At 38.5% G+C, this 17857-nt stretch overlaps 1 protein-coding gene across 7 annotated transcripts in view; it reads left to right on the forward strand.

Moving 5' to 3' along the window:
* Positions 1 to 17857, forward strand: part of TNPO1 (transportin 1) — a 99928-nt gene that overhangs the window by 23433 nt on the left and 58638 nt on the right. For 5 of the 7 annotated variants that reach the window (XR_004429861.1, XR_004429862.1, XM_033179838.1 and 2 more), the window contains exons 2-4: positions 9365 to 9478; positions 12239 to 12314; positions 17055 to 17204. Coding sequence is in view for 5 of the 7 variants with exons in the window: in XM_033179838.1 (XP_033035729.1) it covers positions 9365 to 9478; positions 12239 to 12314; positions 17055 to 17204 (340 nt within the window). In the remaining 2 variants the exon portion in view is untranslated. Of the gene's footprint in view, positions 1 to 9082; positions 9232 to 9364; positions 9479 to 12238; positions 12315 to 17054; positions 17205 to 17857 lie in introns of those variants that run through there. The other 2 variants (XM_033179840.1, XM_033179843.1) reach the window with 2 other exon arrangements.

A 17857-nucleotide genomic window follows, 5' to 3' on the forward strand; every position in this document is an offset into this window, starting at 1 on the left:
TCTTATAACTTAAGTGGAACTTCTTACCCATTCTCTGTCACTGTTAAATTACAAAGTAAATAAACATTGTACTTATCCTTACTAGGAAGTACAAATTATTGTGTAACTTCAAACAGTATGTTCGTATGTTTTGGTTTTCATCAAAGACTTTTTTAGTGATTAGTAATGTTTCCCATATGAATCGGTGCAGCCTGCATTCTGTTCTCTTTTTCTGCTTTCTGTCATTTCTAGTACAGCTAGAACACCACTGCTTAAAGAGTAAGAAATAATGGAAATTGCCAGGAGCAGATATATTGATTTAATATAATGGTTCTCAACTGGCTATAAGTTCCCAGTAATTATAATGTGCAGTCAGGGTTGAGAACCACTGATTTACGTTGCTTAAACGTACATGCAGAGTGAGACCAACTGCGAAGGTTAAATCTGTTTTAGAACTCAACAGGGAGTTGGTGTTTTGAGGGTGACAATGAGATAACCAAAAGTTAAATGTACGGGAGGTATTACTCCTATCAGCCTTTCGTTTTCATTAAAAATGAAAAAATTGTGCTCTGAAAAGCAAGGTGCAGTTATCATATCTGAAGCAATTGACCTGAAGTAGACATTCTTCAAGAGAGCTGTTGAATTATTGGTGATGCATGGAATAGAAAGGGAAAGAGTAGTATAACGCAGACCATTCATAGTCTGCTCACTGTTAAGTTCTCTAAGGGTTAGTCACATGTTCGTGGGGTGGCAGAACGAGAATAATATGGTAGAGTAGTTCAGTGCATGGGCTCTGGAGTTGGGTGCATCTGGGCTTGAGTCCTAGCTTTGCTCATTACTGTGTGATCTTGGACACATAGCTTAAGTTCTCTTAAGCCTGTTCCTCTTCTGTAAATTGGAGATAATCATAGTACGTATTCACGGAATTAAATGAGATCATGTATTTAAAGAATTTAACATAATAACTGCCACATGGAAGGACCCATTAATGATAACAGGGTTGCTGTTATTAGTAGGCATGGTTCAGACTTTGGAATCACACAAGTTTGGTTTTGAATGCATACTCTGCCACATACTACCTGGGCAAGCTACCTAACCTCTCTGAAACTCGGTTAATATAAAATGGAGTTAACATCTACCTCGGCCGGGCGCGGTGGCTCAAGCCTGTAATCCCAGCACTTTGGGAGGCCGAGACGGGCGGATCACGAGGTCAGGAGATCGAGACCATCCTGGCTAACACAGTGAAACCCCGTCTCTACTAAAAATACAAAAAAACTAGCCGGGCGAGGTGGCGGGCGCCTGTAGTCCCAGCTACTCCGGAGGCTGAGGCAGGAGAATGGCGTGAACCCGGGAGGCGGAGCTTGCAGTGAGCTGAGATCCGGCCACTGCACTCCAGCCCCGGCGACAGAGCGAGACTCCGCCTCAAAAAAAAAAAAAAAAAAAATCTACCTCATAGTGCTGTTGTGAATATTAAATGGGCTAAAGTATAGGAAGTGTCTGGTTATAGATTGGGTCAAATTTTGAGACCAAGATTTCCTTCTTATCACTCAAATTTGATACCACACTCTTTTTTCTTTTTTTAATGTTGATTTGTAAACTTTAGCATTTGGTAAGCATGTCTAGTCATCTTCAGAGTTCTTCCAGAAAAGACACTCTAAGAATACATTTATTCAAACTTTTCTTAGTACCTATTTTCCATTTTCTGTGTTCTGTTAATCTCTCAGCTCTTAGATGACAATAACTTTGTAATGCCAGAAAGTTAAAATTTTAATGTCTTAGCCTAATTTTTTCAAATGGTGAACTAGATGATTTACCCATCAGTCTCAATCAAGGATGATTTAAAACCCATGTGCCTAGCACTGTGTAACATGAGTTATGGTCCCTGCCCTTCTAATCTAGTTGAGCTCATTTCTGCAACTAATATGAGCTCAACCGTTCGTTTTGCATTTTCTTCTCTTCTTTCCTGATCCATAACCTCTGATTTTAGACTCTCTCTCTTTTTTTTTTTTTTTGAGACCGAGTTTCCCTCTTGTTTGTTGCCCAGGCTGGAGTGCAATGGCACAATCTTGGCTCACTGCAACCTCCACCTCCTGGGTTCAAGAGATTCTCCTGCCTCAGCCTCCCTAGTAGGCATTACAGGCACCCGCCACCAAGCCCAGCTAATTTTTTGTATGTTTAGTAGAGACGGGATTTCTCCATGTTGGCCAGGCTGGTCTCGAACTCCTGACCTCAGACGATCCACCTGCCTCAGCCTCCCAAAGTGCTGGGATTACAGGCATGAGCCACCGCGCCCAGCCTATAGACTTTCTTAAAGGACTTTCTGGTTCCACTGATAGCTATAATTTAACAAGTTTGTCAACATTTTGATGCATCATTAGGTGCCTGTAAACTTTTCTTTCTTTCCCTTCATACCTGAACTTTGGTTCAATTTCTCATAAAAGTTTTATTAAATACTTATATTCTTTAAATAGCATGCTCTTTTTAGATCATTGGATAGCTCTGATTTTTTTCTGTCCTTGCTCATCATAGCATTTTTCTGTAAAAAAAAAAAAAAAAAAGTATAAGAGACATTTTCTGTGGAAGTCTGCATATCTGATTCACATTCAGCAAATTTCTTAAGTTGTTTTGATTTATCTGCTTGTCAAATAAAAATAATACTTGCTACCTACTTACAACAGAGGGGTGTTGTGAAGATTTTATTTATAATGTTTTTAACGCATTTACTCAATGCTATGGAAATATCTCATTTTTATTATATTGTCATACTATATACATACTACTGTTTTTTTAGATCTATTATGACTTTTATGATGGTGAAGTGTGATTTTACTTTTCTCTTTTACCTCACCACAAAGGTATCAAAATAGATGTTCTTTAGTATGCAAATGGTTGTATCTATGAGTAGTTTGCCAGTTTATAGAAATTGATGTTTCTTTTGGAAAGGCAGTATATCAGGGGCTTCCAGACTGGACACTAGAGCCAGCTTAGTTGGCTTTGAATCATGGCTTTGGCAATTACTAGCTGAGCAACCTTAGGCAGGTAACTTCTCTGTGCCTCAATGTACTTATTTGTAAAATATAATTAATAAAGCAGCATCATAGAGTTGTGAAGTGCTTAGAACATTGCTTGGTACTCAAAAAATATTAGCTATCACTATTACTAACAAAATAGTGCATGTGTTTAAGTCTTCAATATTTAACTACCAGAGTTTTTGGTAGCATCTTGGTTCTCTGTGAAACATGACTGCCCTTCCCCTAACAAACTGTGATTTCATTTTATGTGCAGATTGGACAGTTAGGTCTTCTATGGCTCCTCCTGCCCTCATTGCAAACTGATGGGTTTTAAAAATCATTTTTATTGAAATATGAAACATTCTAAAAATTAACATAATATTGAAGCTATAGAGCAAAAGATGAACCTCTCCTTCACCATTTTTGCTTTCTAGGAGGATTAATTCTTTTCCAGACTTGTATTTGATCATGTTTTTTATCAATTTAAAACCTCTTTCACAAACTTTGTATTATCCTTAAGATAGTCCAAGCTTCCTAACATCATCTATGAGATCCTCCCAGCCTCACTTTTGCTTTTTGGTAATTCCTGTTAGGTTTCTGATAAAGAGTCATTTCCTCAAGGAAGTCCTTTCCTGACCTCTTAATTGGGTTAGCATAATGTCTTCACAGCCCTTTGTACTTTCCCTGCCATAGTCATTCTCCACTGAGGCAGTGCTGCTCTCTGGAGGTGTCCTAGTGACTGGGAGGTGCTCTTGTCATTTACTGGGCAGGGCTGAGAGGTGCTAGATGTTCACCATGAAGAATTGTCCTAGTTTTGTATGACTTGTAAATGTCTCATTAGATAATCACAAAGGTGTAAAAAATCTGTTTATAGATATCAGAGCCAAGAGCCTAACTCAACTTTACATACACACATGGAACTTTTTGCAGAGTTTTAATATATGTTGAATTTTCTAGGAATAAAAACTACTACGGCCGGGCAGGGTAGCTCACACCTATAATCCCAGCACTTTAGGAGGCTGAGGCAGGCAGATCACTTGAGGTCAGGAGTTCCAGACCAGCCTGGACAACATCGTGAAACCCTGTCTCCGCTAAAAATTCAAAAATTAACCGAGCATGGTAGCACACACCTGTAATCCCAGCTACTTGGGCGGCTTAGGCAAGAGAATTGTTTGAACCTGGGAGGCGGAGGTTGCAGTGAGCCGAGATCGCACCACTGCACTCCAGCCTGGGTGACAGAGCAAGATTCTGTCTCAAAACAAAAACAAAAACAAAAACAAAAAAAACAAAACTACTATGTTATTGAAGGACAATTATACCTTGTTTTGTTTGGATCCTTACCAAGAGTTGTTTACCATTTTGGGAAGTGACGTCACTAATATTGCAACATTTCTCACATTCATAGTGATTCAGCATATAGATGGAAACATCTAACTTTGAATTTAGTTGAAATTAGACTAAAAAAATTTTAATTGAACCAGATGGGGGGAAAATGCATCTCTCCTGGTGGAATGTATTTGCTTTTTTTCTCTTTTCCTATTGTACTTTATCATATACTTCTTTCATTGACAGCTCATCTGCCTCTCTCACCAAATGAGAACTTAGTGGGGATAAAAACTATATTTTACTTATCTTTGAATCTCCAAAATTCACTGAGCACATGGTAGTTGTTCAACTTAATATTTACTCAGTTGAATTAATAGCAACAACAGTAGCATTTATTCAACAAGTATTTGTTGAATCAGACTCTGCTAGGCAGAGTGAAAAGACACTGTCCCTGCTCTCAAGGAACTTGTGATCTATTGCCAGGACAGACCTAGAAATAATTATAATACAATATGACAGTTTCTAGAATGGAAATAGCTATAAACCATAGATCTGTAACGAAAAATAATCTTAAGTCATGTGGGGAGATCTTGGAATAATGACACAGGAGAGAAATAGTATCCAGTATCAATCATAGTGCCAAGAAAGACTCTCAATAAATATTTGGAAAATCGGTGAATGAGGGTAGCTCTAAAGAGGGAGAAGGAGTTTGCCAATTGGTCAGGTTTAAAGAGGGCGTTCCCAGCAGGAAATCCCTATGCAAAGGCTCAGAGGTAGGAGAGGTGCAGGAAAAGATTGATGGAGCATAAAGTTGGAGGTTGAGTCATAGATAAAAATGTCCCTGAAGGTAATGAACCAGATCATGAAGAGACTCCTTCCATGAAAAGAAGTTATATTTGATCTTGCAGATGGCTAGAAAGCCATTCATTTAACTGTTAAAACTACTATTTTTCAAATTACATATATTGTGTGCCAGATACCTATGATCTGCATACAGAGGTAGTGTATTCCCATGTTAGGGTTGGGAAACTAAGACTCAGATGAATTAACTTGCCCAGGTTTTCACTGCTACCAAGTGGAAGAACTAGACTTCAAACGTAGGTCAGTTGAGTCCACATCTCCAGTCTGCTTTTTAAACTATATTTTACAGACTATCCAGCAAGGAAGACGCTATATATTTTTACTTTCTTTTCAGTCAGTCTGGCTTCTTTACCTCACATGATTCTCAGCTGTAACAAATTCAAAATGTTTATGTAAATTTAAGTTAAAAACTTACTCATAAGTAAGCTCTAGTCTTCTGAAAGTCCAAAATGGTATCGCAGTAACTCACCACTTGCAGGCTACTTTTTATTCTGGGACTGTCTTCTATCTTGTTTTTCAAATAACTGTATTTTGGCTTATTTAAATGCCTTTTTTTTTTTTTTTGTCACCATTGAATGTCATGGGCCAATCAGGCATAAGTTGTAAAATTAATATTAGTGTAGTATGGAGTATCATCTAAAGGAGCGAAATTTGAAGTACTACTTCCTTTTTTTGAGACATTTAGAAAGCTGAGTCTTCAACATGCAAAAAGAATACTCCAGGTAATATTTAAATTTTATAAGAAAATCCAATATTGATCTTGATATTCTATTTAATTAATATAAATGTAGTTTGCTATTTAAATAAATGATTTCTACTTCATATAATAATCCTGATGTGCTTGGTTAGCTTGAAGTACTTCAGAAATTATCTAATTAACCCTGTAATGTCTGGCTAGCCCAGGGTATAAGATTCTTCCTTATTTTAATGGCTTTTAAAATATGGTAAGTTTTGGCGATGGATGCCACTGAACTGTATACTTAAAATGGTATATGTTATGTATGTAGATTTTATCACAATTTTTGTTTTTATTTTATTTTATTTTTTTTTTTGAGATGGAGTCTCACTCTGTCGCCCAGGCTGGAGTGCAGTGTGGCCGGATCTCAGCTCACTGCAAGCTCCGCCTCCGGGGTTTACGCCATTCTCCTGCCTCAGCCTCCCAAGTAGCTGAGACTACAAGGGCCCGCCACCTCACCCGGCTAGTTTTTTGTATTTTTAGTAGAGACCGGGTTTCACCGTGTTAGCCAGGATGGTCTCGATCTCCTGACCTCGTGATCCGCCCGTCTCGGCCTCCCAAAGTGCTGGGATTACAGGCTTGAGCCACCGCGCCCGACCTTTATCACAATTTTTAAAAAGATGTGATAGAAAAGTTCAAAGTGGCCTAAGATCTCTTACCAAGCAGTTATCTGAATAAAATATTTTTAAGAGCTTTTTGTTACAGATAATTTGAGTAAAGTGTGGGGAAACACCTATTCTGTCATCATAGGCTGATCAAATTAAATGTTCTTAATACTAAGCTGTTTGAAAAGAAAACCCTATTTGACGACAGAAATAAAGAAGGAAGCATGCTATTGGCCTGATATTATCGTGCAGCCATCCTCAGGATGGATGTGATAATGAAGATGCCTTTCAGACTTGACTGCTATTGGTCCCTTGTTTTAGTTTCTTATTTAAAAGTGCAGCTAGGGGGTTAAGTGGGCTATCTGAATGTCACCTCAGCACGTAGGGTATGCCTGGTAGCAGCTCCAACTCTAATATTACTAAGGCTCAGACTTTAAGTTCCCCACCCCCACTAGTATCAGGGGAAATTAAATTGTCATTGGTTAGCTTCATGAAAATTCGAAGAATGTGCTGGTGGAGATAAAGGAAACATTCGTATTGTTGGCGTGTGTGAATTGTATAACTTTTTGGAAAATAATTTGGTAGTAACTTTAAAATTTTTAAATTCACATATTTTTTGGCCTAATAACCCTGTCAGGTTGCCACTATTATGTAGGGACACTGGTACAAGAATTTTTTTACTGTATTGTTGGTAGTGGCAAAAAAGTAGAAGCAATCTGGAAGCCAATCAGATGGTTGAACAAATGATGCTCTATCCATTCTCAAAACCAATGTGCATCTATTAAAAGGTGAGTTAAATTTGTGTGTATTGGCCTGGAATTATGGCCATGTCATATTATGTGTAAAAAACATTGTAGAGTTAGTATCAGTGTAGTATGGAGGATGATCTTAAAAAAAAAGAGGAAAACATATATATGAGATTAGACTGTAGAAAGATTCAGATAAAACTGATAAAACGGATTCTCTAGGAAGCCTGGAGATAGGATTGAATTAACTTGTCTTATACAACCATTTTGTTTGATTTATTATAATATTTGTAGTTTTTTAAAAGTTTCTGAAGTTAAGAGAGGGAAGGGGAGAAATCTATAGTGATAGAAATTATACTGGGGATTACTTTGGGAAGGGTTGATGGCTGGGATTGGACACAAAAGAAACCTCTTCCTACTCAGCGATCTCTACCTTGAACTGGGTGTTGGTTACACAGATGGGTTCACTTTGTAAAAATCCATCTATGGATTATATGCTTATCATTTGTACAATTTTGTGTCTATATTGTATCAAATAAAAGTATATAAAAATAAATGATGACATAGTGGTACAATGGAATACTATTAACTTTATTGAAATATTTTCAATAAATATTTAATGATATATGAAGTCAGGCAAGAAACAGGACAGTCCCATTATTATAAAATATAATGTACATAAAAAATAGAATGAAGACTAGAATAAAAACACTACAGCATTAATACATTGTATGTCTGGATGGTGGTGGTTTTGTTTTGGGTTTTTTTTAAGAACAGTTTATTAGATTGGGCCATTTATGAAGTCATTAGAACTTGGTGAGCAAAGTCAGATTACAGGATATTAAGCAGAAAAATAAGAGTGAAAGAGAGAGGAAAAGGCATTTTAAAAAAGAAAGAAAAAGCTAACTAGAGAGGTGAAAAGGTAGTAGTTTGTCTAAACCCTACTAGCAAGGGACTTTTCATGTTAAAAATCCTCTCCTTTATCAAGCTGTTTGATTTTTACAAATAAGTCATGCTTGATACTTACATTTTGTTGTTTTTGTTTAAGCATTTAGTTTTAGTGAAAAATGTCATTAATAGCTTCAGTTGACTGTAGCAGATGCAACTCATAGTAGCTTTAAAAACCTATATTCGTGTCTCAGTCTTCACTGATTAAGTGTGACTGTTTGCTTAGATCTTTTTTCGCCTTAGTTGCCACATCGAGGCAAATAATACCTCACTAGGTTGTAATGAGAATCAAATGAGAAACTGTAGTATGTGAAAATACTTTAATGGAATTAAACACTACCCAGTTGTAAAATTACATTATTTTTCTTGTGTTTCCTTCGACCCAAAGTCCTTACTTAGGGAATGTAGTTAGTTCATAATGGAATTTATTTCACTTAATAGGAGTTCAAAAGTTGAAGTTTATGCAGGAATACAATTTTTTTTTAGTTAGGTTCTGCAGATGTTGCATTTAATGGTTTTTGAGATGTGGGTTGTGATTGCATCAATATTTTAGACTATTTTTAGTGCTTTATATATCAAATTGAATTGTAAACATTTTTATTGCTTCTAATTATTGCTGAACTGTCAGGGAAATTAACAACCTTTTTACCCTATTTCAATCATTTTGCGTTAATTCGCCATGTGTATGTAAAATAATATACCAAAATCAGATCTCTTCAGGTGTTTCGCAGGGGTTTTGATAAGGACTTGACTTTTTATTAGCCCTTAAGTCAGTAGTAATCTTCTGGACGGAATTAAGAGATGGGTTGGGTTGGAGAAAACTGTGTGGCACTAGGACCCAGGGGGCTCCCGTGAGCGGATCTTGGGGCCAGATTGCAAATTCGCGGTGACTCAGTCTGGTCGGCTGCTTGCGCTCGGCGGCCGCGGCGGCAGCAGCAGCAGACGTTGGCGGCCGGGCTGCCAGGAGCAGTTCCGCCGGGTTTCACTGTCCGAGAGTTCCTTCGGGGCACCCCAGGCAGGTCCGCGGCGTCTGGGGAGCGCTGGGGTTGTGGTGGCTGGGAGAACGGGTCCGCTGCGCGCGGGAAGCCTCCGGGCCTGTGCACCGGGAGTAACATTTGCTCCGTCTCTTCCTGTGTCTGGCTTTATTTGCAGCAAACCAAGATGGAGTATGAGTGGAAACCTGACGAGCAAGGGCTTCAGCAAATCTTGCAGCTGTTGAAGGAGTCCCAGTCCCCAGACACCACCATCCAGAGAACCGTGCAACAAGTATCCTTTCCGAGGCCTGGCTGCCACCCGGGCAGCTCGCCCCGCGCTGCGGCCCAGCTCCCGGCGACCGGGGGCTCCAGTCGCCCCCGCCTCTGCCCCTCCCCCGCCCTCCGAGCCCGGCCTTTTCCCTGGGTCCGCGCGCGGGGGAAGCCGTCGCTACCCCAGCCAGGCGACTAGCGCACGCGGCCCTGGTTCCTGGGCCGGGGGCGCCGCCGCGTGGGGTTCACGCTGCGGAGGCCCCCGGCTTCCGGCCCGCAGGAGGCGGGGGCCCCCAGCCTCCGCCCGGGATCGCGACATGTGCGCGGGCCGGACCGCCACGTCCCTGCCCGCCGCTGACCTGCCGCGGGGGTAGGGAGCGGGCGAGCGGGAGCGGCCCGGGCTCACACAATGCGCCCCGCGGGTGGGGGCGGCGGGCTAAGCGGGAGGCCGGGTGGAGGGCGCTCTGTGCGCGGCGCAGCTCGCCGCCTGACTGGCCAGAAATGGGTGGAGCTGGCGCGGGGTTTGAACTGCAGCTGTGTGGGTCCTGGCGTTTTTTTTTTTCACGTCCTTGCCCTAAAGAGGCCGGGGACCTACAGGTGGTGGAAAAGGGTCTGTCTCTGTGCCTCACCCTGGGGTTACTGGTGTTAACACCTGTTGCGAGCTCCTTGTCACCCAAATGAGATTTTCTTTTGAAAGCTTTGGCTCGAGGCTGACTGCACAATTATCTAGGTCTTTACCGAGTGTGCTGGTGTAGTGATCCTGTTGCTACGATTTTACAGACAGAAAAGGTTAAGAGAACCAAAACTCTATTACGTATGCTTTCTGTAGTGCCCTAAACTGTGCTCAAATGGAGAGCTCTTAATGGATCCAGTAAAGGAAACATTCACTCATTATATCATGAATAATATTTTAACCCCCGATCTTTTAAGCCTAAAAAAGTTAGTTAAGTCTACTGTTTTTTGCAGAAAAGCCTCTTGATTTTTATTGTCAATAAGCAGCAAAATTACTTAATACGGAGTTTGGTAAGTAAGCTCTTCGTGTTTGAGTTTATTTATATTCAAAACATCTATAAAGATGAAGTTATTTACCCCGGGGGTTTCGCAGAAATACTGCATTGCCGTAACTTAAAACCTTCAATAGATAACAAAATTAGTACGTACGTTCTTGGTTAATATAATACTTCCCATTTAAAAGTGGAAGGGATAATGATTTAGATCTGCTTGGATTTTTTAAAGCCATTTTGTTTGGATACTTCTAGTACTGAGGAAAGAACAGTTTCGGAGTGTATTGCCATTTGTGTCTTGTAAACCCTGCTATGGCTTAGTCTTAATTTATGTTGTCATGGTTCTAGGGATGATAGAAGTTGATAGTTGATTAATTACAGGTATTATATGATACAATTACTACTTTCTTAAATTAGCTAAGCCCAATCCTGCATTGTAGTTATTCTGTGGCACCGTATATCATAATTTCTTGTTTTAGTCTACATTTATTAGGCACGTCAGATGCTCAGTACTGTGCTTGGGCTGGTAGTCAATTACAGTTTCTTCTGTGTGCCTGTAACTTAGCATGTCCTCTGAGAAAGAACAACTTTCTGTTGCTGTGAGAGGAAAACTACTTCAGCTAAAAATATATACTGCTGCTGTTTCAGAGTACCTTATTTTGTCTCTCCTAAGAAGATAATATGTTTAATTATTGTTTCGTATAGGCTTTTGAGTACTTTTTGAAAGACCACTATAATAGGATAAAGAGATGTAGCTCAAGTTGTAAGAAGGTAAACCTTATCAGGAAATAGTTTTGAAAAATTCATCGGCATATCAGCATGCTGTTAGTCTTGGCCATTCACTGAAACAAGAATTACTGTCTTGGTTGGAGAAAGTGGTTACACCTTGGAATTTTACTAGAGACTATGTTGTTGGTTCTTTTACATTCTGACCCCTAAACATTGAGGGTATTCAAGTGTATAATAAATAGCTAATAAAGTTGCTGAAGTTTGATTCATGGATTTAATCAGAAGTTTAGGTTTGTTGGGTAAAAAACATTTTAATCTTTCTGTGTAGTAAAACACAATTGGGAAGCATATTAGTTAGGGGTTGGGAGTCAGGGCTTGAAGAAAGATGTAATAGAGGATTTTGTCACAGCTGCCTCCTGATAGCGATGACATACCTGCAAGTTGGTGTCACTGGAAATGTTAAATCTTGGGGATGAGGGGAATAATTGTACAGCTGTAGTGCAATAATCTCATAATGCTGACCTTATGTTAAGATATATAACTTGGTGCATAAATGGCACTTTATCTTTTTGGATTCTAAAGAACAAATGAGTCTGAAAAGTTTTTTTTTTTTAAGTTATTCTATAAAGTTAATTTCTGTAAATGATCTTTAACTCTGAGAGACTTGTTTTCACTTGGAATGCTTTTATTTTTGTCGTTTTATGCTTAAATGCCTTTCTGTTTAGAGTGGTTTGAAGTTGAAATCTAAGAATTTTTTTGAATATTTTTTGCTATATTGAGCATGCTGAAGCTGGCACTTTCTTATGTTGTATTGCATGTAATTGATGCATTTCAGCCATAAAGCACCTAAGAGGTTTAGCAAGCACCAGTGTGTTTTTGAAATAGCATGGTGATAGATTTGGTAAGATATCCTTAGCCTTAGTTAAAAAAAAAAAAAAAAATGCAGGACTGAAAATATCACCAAAGAGATCCTTGATTGTTAGATTAAAAATGCTTAATTTCTCACTGAGATTACACAGACAAGTTTCCTTAACTACTGTTTGTTGTAGAAACTGGAACAACTTAATCAATATCCAGACTTTAACAACTACTTGATTTTTGTTCTTACAAAATTAAAATCTGAAGGTAAGTAGAATTTGCATTGATAACTATTTAGTTTCTTTAAGACCTATTTAAGTGTACTGAGAATTATTCATTTCAAATAATTTCATTTTGTAGTAACCATGTGCTTTATAGATGTAGGATGAACAGTCTTAGTTAATACCACTCAATATTTACATGCTTAATAAGCATTCCTGTTTTTATATATACAGACAGTCTCCCTCTGTCACCCAGGCTGGAGTGCAGTGGTACGATCTTGGCTCACCACAACATCTGCCTCCCGGCTTCAAGCGATTGTTATGCCTAAGCCTCCCTAGTAGCCAGGATTGCAGGCATGCGCCACCACATCCAGCTAATTTTTTTGTATTTTTAGTAGAGACAGAGTTTTGCCTTGTTGGCCAGGCTAACCTTGAACTCCTGACCTCAGGGGATTTGCCTGCCTCAGTCTCCCAAAGTGCTAGGATTACAGGTGTGAGCCACTGTGCCCAGCCAGCATTCATTTTTAATTGGGTGGTTGTATAATAAGTTACTTAATTCTTTGCAGATAAAAAACTTGTTGCGAAGTCTAATGTTTTGCTTCCATACATATAGATGGATATAACAAAGGTTGTAATACAAATATTGAATGTAGGATTTAATAACTGAATATATGTGTGTTTATTGTAGAAAAAAATTGTAAGGTCATATAATCAAAATGAAAAATTATCACATCTTCCAGAGATAATTATTGTTGATCTCTTGAATTCTATCCTTCTCTGCTCATATATGGCCACATACTATTTTAAAATTGTTTAGCAAAAAGTGGAATCATTCTATTCATAAGTAGGCTTTTGTAACTTTTTAAGAAACTTCTAACAGTATACACAACCTTTTTCATGACTCTTAATTTTAAAAAAATTATTTCTATGACAGTTTAAAGCCTGAGTAGTCTGATTATTAAATAACATGGTCATTTGATTATTTCTGATAATACATAATGTATCCCACTAGACATTATTTCATAACTATTTATGGAGCACCATCTCTTTGCCATGCAATTTGCAGGCTCAGGAGAGAAAAGTGAACAAAACAGACAAAACTCACTGCCCTCAGAACCTTACATTGTAGTGAGAGTTGTTTCTGGTAGCATTATTTAGGTATTCCCTTCCTAAAACATTGTGGACACCTAGAAGTCAATTAAATATTTATTGAGGATCTGTTTGGCCTCTAAATGAAAGCACTGTACCCTATTCAGTGATTAGTGTTTTAGAAGCTATGGTGCAATTAATAAAATCTCTGTTCTTGGAATTGGGAAATAACAAGTTTTAGACAACCAGACCATCTGTAAAGTTTTAGCTCCAAATTCTGACAGGTTAATGGTGTTAATGTGTAGTAAAAATCTCACTGATCCTGTATTCAGATTTTCATAATTCATACACAGCAATTTCTTTTGAATTATTTTCAGTTGATTTTGTAGTTAATTTGGGGGATTTTAATTTATGAATGAAGGATACAATAGAAAATCGAGAACTCTTAAGTCTAGGTTTTAAGAAACGAATTGTTTCAGCAATTAATATTCCTAGTTTGATAAATATATTTGTGATACATTGCTTCTTAATATAGAAATTTTTCTGACACAGTTTGTGATCAACCTGTTTCTTTACTAAGATTTTATAAATGGATTTTTTAAATCTGTAATTGTTTTATTTGAAATTTTTATTTATTTTCACTAAGCTGTCCACTCTCATGTTCTCATCCTGCATTCCAAATATTAGGATTGTTGCAATATTATACTCTTGAGTAAAGCTTTCTTATGATATAAGGATACTTCCTTCAGGCCAGGCAAGGTGGCTCTTTCTTGGGATATAAGGATACTTCAGGCCAGGCAAGGTGGCTCACGCCCATAATCCCAGCACTTTGAGAGGCCAAGGCAGGAAGATTGCTTCAGGCAAGGAGTTCAAGATGAGGAACATAGTGAATGGTGAAACTCCATCTCTATAATAAATAAGCTGGCATGGTGGCACACACCTGTGGTCCTGCTACTCAGGAGGCTGAGGTGGGAGGATCACCTAAGCTGGGGAAGTCAAGGCTGCAGTGAGCTATGATTGTGCAACTGCACTCCAGCCTGGGATACTTCAGAAGTACTTAAAAAAACACAAACATACAACTTGTTCAGTAGTGGCAAGAGAGTTTGGAAGCCATTGCTTCCACAGAGCATTAATTACAAAACCATAAAATGTTGGAAAGGATGTTTTTCAGATTTTCTTGACCCTAAAATGTGTTTATGTTCATTATGCAGTTTCTCCAAGGATGCAGTAGTTTTACGTTGGTATAACACTTGATATTTCTTCTTGCGTTTATGCATTTATTTTTTTTCCCTGAGAAGATTGGGACACAAGTTTGCTGCATGTAGTTTTCTGTTTTAAAAAAACCTTTGCATCATGGCCGTTCATATTAAAGCAGCAACACATGTAACATCTTAAATGAAAATGCTTGTTTAGCAGTCTTATCACTGAATTGTAGAGTAAAATTTTTGATCTGTAAGAACCCTCAGATCAGCTGCTCTAATTCTCACTTTACAAATGAACAAATTGAGGGCCCACTGAAATAGTCTTAATTTTTTTAAAACAAAGGAAATCATTAGTCGTTGAATTTTTAAAATGGATTTTAAGAGAGTATATACTTCTCATATTGAATTGTTTCACTTCATTTTGTAATTTATTAAAACTCTTCATCTTATAACCTTTATGGTAAAAACAGTATGCTATATTTCTTGTAAACAAAGTCATGCCATTTAAAATAATTACATGGCTGAATTATTAACAGGTAATTTAAGGCAAGTTTATTGCTTGAAGAAGTTAAATATCTGACTTCATTTATTTCATGGCAATTTTTAACTTTTAAGAGAATTTAAAAATATGTTTCCTTTTAAATTACTCATTGGAATGGGTTGTAATTGAAAATGGAAAGTAGTTTTTAAATGATGACATACAAGGATTTTTTTTATTTATTTATTTATTTTTTTTATTTTTTGAGACGGAGTCTTGCTCTGTCGCCCAGGCTGGAGTGCAGTGGCCAGGTCTCAGCTCACTGCAAGCTCCGCCTCCCGGGTTCACGCCATTCTCCTGCTTCAGCCACCCGAGTAGCTGGGACTACAGGCGCCTGCCACCTCGCCCGGCTAGTTTTTTGTATTTTTAGTAGAGACGGGGTTTCACCATGTTAGCCAGGATGGTCTCGATCTCCTGACCTCGTGATCCGCCCATCTCGGCCTCCCAAAGTGCTGGGATTACAGGCTTAAGCCACCGCGCCTGGCCGGCATACAAGGTTTTATAGTGCTGTGATGACCTGAGCGGAGTTGTATGCAGAAAAAATGCTCTTTTTGCCTCTGCATGTGCTTCACTCTTGAAGATTTCAGTGCCAGTCAGAGTTTGGGAACATCATACTAACTAGAACAAGCTTGGGATATATTATTTTTTAAGACGACAGGTAAAACAATGGTGTTAAAGTAACATTCTCTTCAACACCCCAGCTCTTCATCTTATAGCCCTTTGAGAGGAGGGTAATACTGAAGAATGATTCAGAGTTCTTAGGTTTCTTCACTTGTGCAATGGAGTGAATAATACCTCCCTCCTGAAGTTGTAAGGATTAAGTGCAGTGCCATTTGGAAAGCACTTAGCAGTGTTTAATGAAGATGTTAACTATTGCTAATATTGTTGGTGTTGATGCCAACTGGTAAAGCCATCAGTTACATTCTGCTAGTATTAAGTTGCTTTTTGAAAATTTGTAAATACTATCTATGGATTAAACTTATTTTAAGGAAACTCTTTCAATGTTTTTGGAGTTTTTTTTTTTTTTTTTTTGCTTTTAAGTTCAGAGGCAAATGAAAAACATGATATAAATTAACAGCAGTTATATTTGTTACATGAAGATGATCTTATATATTCTTTGTCCATTTAATTTTTCCAATATTATATTTTTTGACACTGGAGGAAAATGATTTCAAAAAAATTTTTTGTTGTTTTTGAGACAGTCTCACTCTGTCGCCTAGGCTGGAGTGCAGTGGCATGATCTTGGCTTCTCTGCCTGCAGCCTCTGCCTTCTGAGATCAAATGATTCTCCTGCCTCCGCCTCCCAAGTAGCTGGGATTACAGGCACACACCACCATGTCTGGCTAATTTTCAGGTTTTTAGTAGATATGGGGTTTCACCATGTTGGCCAGACTGGTCTCGAACTCCTGGCCTCCCAAAGTGCTGGGATTACAGGCATGAACCACCACGCCCAGCCCTAAAAAAAAGAAAAAATTTAATAGGATGTTTTTAATGACTAATACTTCCAGCCCTATAATGATGTTTATGTCAGGAAACAATAAAGCTCGAGCACAGTGGCTATATGTGTAAACTAAATTAACTGAAACTAAATCAGTGGTTCTCAACCAAGGGCAATTTTTACCCCCAGAAGACATTTGACATTATCTGGAAACATTTTTGGTTAACACAACTTGGAGGGGTGCTGCTGGTATCTATGGCTAATGATGCTACTTAACATCTTAAAATGAACAGGACAGCACCCGCAACAAATAATTGTCAGTATGTCAAGGTTGAAAAACCCTGAGCTATAAGTCATACACTAATCTTTTGTTAATCAGTTATAATTATTTTAACTGGTTATAGCAAGTTTGAATGTCAGTCAACTTTTGAATATAAATATTTTTAAAACTACTGTTAATCGCCACATTTTGAAATTAAGACTACTTCAAAACTCAATACTATTACTGTTTTGTTACAGATGAACCCACGAGATCATTGAGTGGTCTCATCTTGAAGAATAATGTGAAAGCACACTTTCAGAACTTCCCAAATGGTGTAACAGACTTTATTAAAAGTGAATGTTTAAATAATATTGGTGACTCCTCTCCTCTGATTAGAGCCACTGTTGGTAAGTTATATTACAACAGTTTTGCTTACTTTGTTTGTAACTGGGTCATTTTTAGAGATGACAGATTATTTCCTTAGGAATTTTTATTGGTTCATGTTAAATTGTGATGGGGAAACTTTCATTGCCTTAAATGCTTTCGAAATGGTGTAATCATGGTAAAAGCTCTCTCATCCAGTGAAACCAGTGACCCTGGATAAAAGGAGAGCCTAATTAAACTTAACTTAATCAGAGTTGGTTAAAATGGGGCATCAACAAGTGATACTAATTTGCAGACACTACTTTTTCTTGAGCGCGCAGATTGGAGTTCTGGTTTTTTGTTTTGTTTTGTTTTGTTTTTTGTGGTTTTTTTGTGGGGTGAGGGCGTTTGAGACAGAGTCTCTGTTGCCCAGGCTGGAGTGCAGTGGCACAATCTTGACTCACTGCAACCTCCACCTCCTGGATTCAAGCAATTCTCCTGCCTCAGCCTCCTGAGTAGCTGTGAATACAGGCACCCGCCACCATGCCCGGCTAATTTTTGTACTTTTTAGTAGAGACAGGGTTTGCACCATGTTGGCCAGACTGGTCTGGAACTCCTGACCTCAGGTGATCCGCCTGCCTCAGCCTCCCAAAGTCCTGAGATTACAGGCCTCAGCCATGGTGCCTGGCTTGGAGTT

The sequence above is a fragment of the Trachypithecus francoisi genome, unplaced genomic scaffold, assembly GCF_009764315.1.
Source record: "Trachypithecus francoisi isolate TF-2019V2 unplaced genomic scaffold, Tfra_2.0 Lachesis_group2, whole genome shotgun sequence".
In the NCBI taxonomy this organism is placed as follows: Eukaryota; Metazoa; Chordata; class Mammalia; order Primates; family Cercopithecidae; genus Trachypithecus; species Trachypithecus francoisi.